Source organism: Myotis brandtii, unplaced genomic scaffold, assembly GCF_000412655.1.
Source record: "Myotis brandtii unplaced genomic scaffold, ASM41265v1 scaffold1557, whole genome shotgun sequence".
In the NCBI taxonomy this organism is placed as follows: Eukaryota; Metazoa; Chordata; class Mammalia; order Chiroptera; family Vespertilionidae; genus Myotis; species Myotis brandtii.
In genome coordinates, this window is record NW_005355651.1 from 637,149 (window position 1) to 643,303 (window position 6,155).

Here is a 6,155-nt window from a genome sequence, read left to right on the forward strand (position 1 = left end):
GGTCTCACTATATTTCTTGGAGGTTTCTAGAAGATTCTTGAATAACCTTATAACCGTGGTTTTGAACTCTATATCCACTAGTTTGCTTTCCTCCATTTCTTTCATTTGTGACCTGTTTCTTTGTCTCCACATTTTGGCTGCCTCCCTGTGTTGGTAGCGTGGCTTTGTGTGCTAGGTGTCCTATAGGGCCCAGTGGCTCAGCCTCCCTAATTACCTGAGGTGGACACTCTAGGTGCACCCCTTTGTGGGCTGTGAGCACTGTCTTGTAGTTGAGCCTTGATTGCTGTTGGTGTCACTGGGAGGAATTGACCTCCAGGCCAATTGGCTGTGAGGACCAGCTGTGTCTACAATGGAAGAGCTGCTGAGCAGGAGACACCCCTGTGGGGCAGGACGTGCTTCAGTGGGGCTTTGGTGCTCACTGAGTCTGCCCCTTGAATGTGTCTCTTATGGATGTGAAGAGTTGTAATCTGGATGGTCTCACTCTGACCACTGGGTGCACTGGCTCTTGGATCTCCAAGGAGGTGCAAAGTCAGACACTGCCTGAGGCCACCCAGCAGGAGCTACAGAGAGATCTGCAGATTTCTCCTCTTTGTTTGGGGTTTGGAGGTGCCCAGATGAGGTGCAGCTGTGAAGCAATGCTGGCCGCTGACGAGCCTTAGGCCTTCTTTTGAAAGCTCTGGGGTTCTCTGACCCAGCTGCAGTTTGTTAGGTTTTTAGGCGGAAAAAGGCCAGGCCATTGTATACAAAAGCCTCTGCACACAGCTTGGGTGGGGTTGTAAATTGGGTGGGGTGGGGTCTCAGGGAATCACCAGGGCGGAGCAAACAGCAATGGTTGCCCATTAGCCTTGCCCCAATAGGTCCGTGGGTCTTTGTGTCCTGCGGGCCCCCTGCAGGAACAATGACTGCTGCAAGCACCACTGCGAGAAAGCCACCCTCACGTTCCAGCCCCATGCCAGACAGTCCAGTTTCTCTCCGTATGAATCTGGGTCCCCAGATTCTTGCCAGGAACTGGAGTTCAGAGCAGTCGGGAGCTTGTATCTCCCTCCCAATTGAAAAAGACAATAGTGTACCCAGATGGCAGCCCCTTTCACGTGCGCCTCTGTACCTCCACACTTCCACACCTCTGCACCTCCTACGGGACTCAGTGCGCTTTTCTCATTCCTTCTAGTTGTAGAATTTCCACTCAGCCAGCCTTCCTGTGGTTCTGGGTGATACTCGTTTTGTCTTTTAGTTGTAGTTTTAATGTGGTAGTGGGAGGCAGCAAGTACAGGCGTTTACCTATGCCACCATCTTGGTTCTCCTCTAAGATCCTTACACCTATGAAATTCCTTAATTGTCAATTGTATTTCTCTCAAGTTGAACACGCACATGAGAAAACCATGTTAATCTTATGTATCTTCTTGCAAAATACCCTTTTGGCTTCTCCACACAGTGAAATGCATTTCAGAAGCTGGGGATCTGACCACAGAACAATCTCACACGTGTCCCCCCAGGCTGAGCACCTGGTCACAAAATTCTCTCTAAACATCACCCTCTTTTTCACATAGAAACGGATTATCTGAAAACATAGGTGACAGTGTCTTCTGCTTTGCAGTTGCTCTTTATTTTCTCTCTCTATTCTTCCTGGTCCCCACACATCCTCTGTCTCTTCCAGCCGCTCCTGAAGTCGTCATTCCCCGCTCAGTCCCACACACGCTCACACCAGCCAGGGCTTCCACTCTGACCCAGTGTTCCCATCAGTACTTCATCCCTCCACTCAGGTTTGTAATTTTAGCATGGTATTTTTCTATCCTTTTTTTTTTTTTTTTTTTTGCTTTTATTGATTTCAGAGGGGATGCTCAACCACTGAGGCACACAAGCCGGGCAAAAGTAACATTTTTAATAACACATTTTCCTGCCATCTAAATGTATTCACTGTTTTTCAAACAAAACATATTTGCTCAGTGACTGAAAGATTAAATTCAGCCTGCACAGCTGTAGGGAGTATCTAACAGTATGGACTCAAGCACACATATTCGACCAAATTATACCAATTTAAGCAAAATATCTTCATCATATAATATTCTCTGACTATATTATTGGATTCTAGGAAAACATTGGTATTTCAGTCCAGTGGTCACCAACTGGTGGTTCACGGACAACTGGTGGTCTGTGAGATCCAAAAGGTTGGCAACCGCTGTTTTAGTCCTTTCGTTTTGTATTTCATCAAAGATATATGCCCCATGTTGCCTCATTTTTATCAAGAGAAATTCAGATTTCCTGACATTTAGATTTATAAGAAAGCTCTTTGGTTTCAGCTTCAGCTAAATAATTGGTTCACATTATGTCTTGTTGTTTCTTTCCCTGATTGGATTTAAGCTAATTCCTCAGTGTGGTGATGGTGGTGAGGAAGGATGCCAGTGAGACACAGTGAGAGCACAGGAAAGGAAACAGAAACATTGAGTTTAAAATGTTTTGAGTTTCTCTTGCCGGTTTAGTTCAGTGGATAGAGGATGGGGCTGTGGACAGAAGGATCCCAAGTTCGATTCCCGGCCAAGGACAAATGCCCAGGTTGCAGGCTCAGTCACCAAAGGGGGCATGCAGGAGGCAACCAATCAATGAATGAAACTCTCTTATCCTTGATGTTTCTATCCCTCTCTCCCTGCTCCTTGCTCTTTGAAATTAAAAGAAAAATTAATAACATAAATTTTGAATAAACTAAAGGATTGTATTTGGAAATGTTAGTTAAATAAAATCCTTATGTTGATTAGTAAATACATAGATATGTTAAATATTCATTGCTATTTGTTGTTACCTTAAGTCTGACTACTTTATGAATAAAATCAAGAGATTGAAAGATTTAAATCGCTGGCCATTTGAAAACTTTTATTTTCATTTTGGTGTAGACTTATTAATCTTCACATCTATTTCCTGCCCCTCTGCATGCTTGTGAGGTGTGTGAACGAAAAGGAAGGTTGTTAGCCAAGAAGATGGCTTCTCCCTTGGACAATGGAGTGGATGTGCCCAGAACCACTTCCTCATAATTGCGTTTCATGAACAAACCAACAACCAAACTTTATTTTCAAATTCAATGCTTTATTGGAAGGTGAACAGACATCCAATCAGTTCTGACAGCAAACGTAGAGGATCCTGGTCTATGAGGGAGATGCAGGCACAGTTGAAAATCTACCCATAATCCTGAGGAGCTAAAGACTTTTGTGCCAATAACCCAGCATGAGGTTTGCTGTCCGGTTACTTAGATCAAACGTGGAAGGAAGTCCCTTGTAAGTTCAGAGGCTGAGCTGCTGGGCAGGATTTCAGTAGAAGCCAGAGTATCCGTATCCCCCACAGCAGGACGGACGCCAGCAGCCACAGCCATAGCTTCTGTAGCCATAGCCACAGCCCAGGCCCCCAAGGCCTCCCCAGCCCCAGCCGGAGCCATAGCCACAGCCCAGGCCGCCGAAGCCGCCCCAGCCGTAGCCGCGGCCTCCGTAGTAGCTGCCATAGTAGCTCATGGTGTCAGGGGGAGTGTGTTTCTGTTCAAGATGAGATCCTGAGAGTGAGTGTCAGCGAGTGGGGAGGGAGCTTATATACCTGAGCCAGCAGGTGCTGAATCACGTGACCATTCTTGGGCTTCATTCCCAAAGATTCATGGCCCTGAGGCAGCTCATTAATCTGTTTGCTGACGCCAGAGATGCTCATATGTATTAAAATGTGGAGCCGGCACAGCTGCCTGGTTAGAACACCCTGGAACCCATGACATTCTTGTTTTTAAGTAGAAGCATATCTGCCTTCCACGTCACAGAATAAAAACTCACTAAACACAATTCTCCATCCTAAGCGCGTGGCATTCGTCATATTTGTTGGCGTGTTCTCATTAAATGTTGTGCTTAATTTGCATATCATTCTTTGAATTTTCCTGTCTTACTTTCATCTCAATTCAAATGCACAGATCCAATTTCAGATTCTTACACCTATGAAATTCCTTAATTGTGTAACGTATTTCTCTCAAGTTGAACACGCACATGAGATAACCATCTTAATCTTATGTATCTTCTTGCAAAATACCCTTTTGGTTTCTCCACACAGTGAAATGCATTTCAGAAGCTGAGGATCTGACCACAGAACAATCTCACACGTGTACCCCCAGGCTGAGCACCTGGTCACAAAGTTCTCTCTAAACATCACCCTCTTTTTCACCTAGAAACGGATTATCCAGAAACATAGGTGACGGTGTCTTCTGCTTTGCAGTTGCTCTTTATTTTCTCTCTCTGTTCTTCCTGGTTCCCACACATCCTCTGTCTCTTCCAGCCGCTCTTTAAGTCACCATTCCCCTCTCAGTCCCACACACGCTCACACCAGCCAGGGCTTCCACTCTGATCCTGTTTTCCCATCAGTACTTCATCCCTCCACTCAGGTTTGTACTTTTAGCCTGATTTTCTCTCCTTATATTCTTTTCTAAAAAATTTCTTTTTATTGATTTCAGAGAGCAAGGGAGAGGGAGAGATAGATAGAAACATCAATGATGAAGAACAATCATTGATCAGCTGACTCCTGCACTTCCTATACTGGGGATCAAGCCTGCAACCCGGGCGTGTGCCCTGACCAGGAATCAAACTGAACCGCGACCTCCTGGTTCATAGGTTGATGCTTAACCACTGAGACATACCGGCTGGTTGGTTGTGTCCTTATATTCTTTATCAATTCTCTGTGTCCTGCCTCTAATTTTCTCTTAGGCAATCAGCAAACACTTTTATGTTTTATTTTAGAATAGTTGAATGCAATCTTACATTGGTTGTATTAGTTCCAGGTGCACAATAGAATGACTCAACATGTTTGTACCTCAGAATGGCCTCCCCCTGTAATGACCTGGCAATCACCTGTCACTGTGCAAACTTGTCACAGCATCACCGACTCCATGACCCTTTCCCTTGTCACTCAACCCCCAACATTTTCAATAAGATATTCTAATTCTTCATGGTTTTAAATTACAAAAACTCTATACTCCTAAGATTATATTATATTTTAATGAAAGTCTCCTGAAATCTTGATGCCTGGAAATGCTGCAAAAAATAAACATGGCAGGGAGGATGTGACTGAGACAAAAACAGAAATATCACAGAGCTTAGCCTCCAGCCTTCAGCGAATTTCCTCGGCTCGTAAGGAACCCGAGTGTGAGCCCTCGGTTCAAGGTGAAGCCCTACTGGAGTGTGCCCACGCCTGGGGTTTGGTCTTTACCATTGTGTGTGCTTCACAGACTTTAACATGTACCAGGGCTTTGTTTTGTAGGTGGTGCTGGGGTTTTTGTTCCGTTTTGAGGTTTATAAGTGTTAGAAGCAAGCTCCTCAATGAGGGATTTGACTCTCTGGGTGAGGGGAATCAGAAGGACACGCCAGTACCAGCAGGCAGATGGGACCTGCTTTATTACACACAACAGCAGCCACAGTAGGTGGTCAGTGGCACCTTACCTACATGCCCAAACACGCTCAAGAAAAGAGGCTTTTTGCCAAATACCAGATGTACCAGTTAATATTGTGGATTTTTTTTCACTAGATGGAGTTACACATATATTGATATATATGCGATGAGATGTGTATACTATTTTGTTGTATTGACAGCAAGCTTCAAAACTTCATATGTCAAATTTTCTGAAGGTGTTAACATCATATTTTTACACTTAAAAATGATGAATTTCGTGCCAAAAAAAGAGCATTTGCAGGAAGTTTTAATTCATTACTTTATTTTGAAGAAAAGTGCTGCTGAAAGTTATGGTGAACATTCTCTATCTCAAGACATTTGTGAACGCTGGTTTAAATGCTTTAAAAGTGATGATTTCGATGTGAAAGACAAAGAACGTCCAGGTCAGCCGAAAAAGTTTGAAGACCAACAATTACAAGCATTATTGGATGAAGAAGGGTGTCAAACTCAAAATCAACTTGCTAAAAGATTAAACGTTGCTCAGCTAACAATTTCTGATCATTTTCAAGCAATGGGAAAGATTTTAAAGGAAGGAAAAATGGGGGCCACAGCAACTGAATGAAACACAAATGGAAAACCGAAAAGTCATCAGTAAAATTTTGCTCCAACGGCACGAAAGAAAGTCTTTCTTGCATCGAATTGTGACTGGCGATGAAAAGTGGATTTATTTTGAGAATCCCAAACTCACAGAATCATGG

General features: G+C 43.9%; 1 protein-coding gene across 1 annotated transcript in view; it reads right to left on the reverse strand.

Moving 5' to 3' along the window:
* The window catches only part of LOC102250793 (keratin-associated protein 19-2-like), a 5,093-nt gene extending 1,599 nt beyond the window's left edge, over positions 1-3,494 (reverse strand). The window contains exon 1 of the mRNA XM_005861744.1: positions 3,341-3,494. Coding sequence (XP_005861806.1) covers positions 3,341-3,494 — 154 coding nt within the window. The remainder of the gene's footprint in view (positions 1-3,340) is intronic.
* Positions 3,495-6,155: the final 2,661 nt, after the last annotated feature.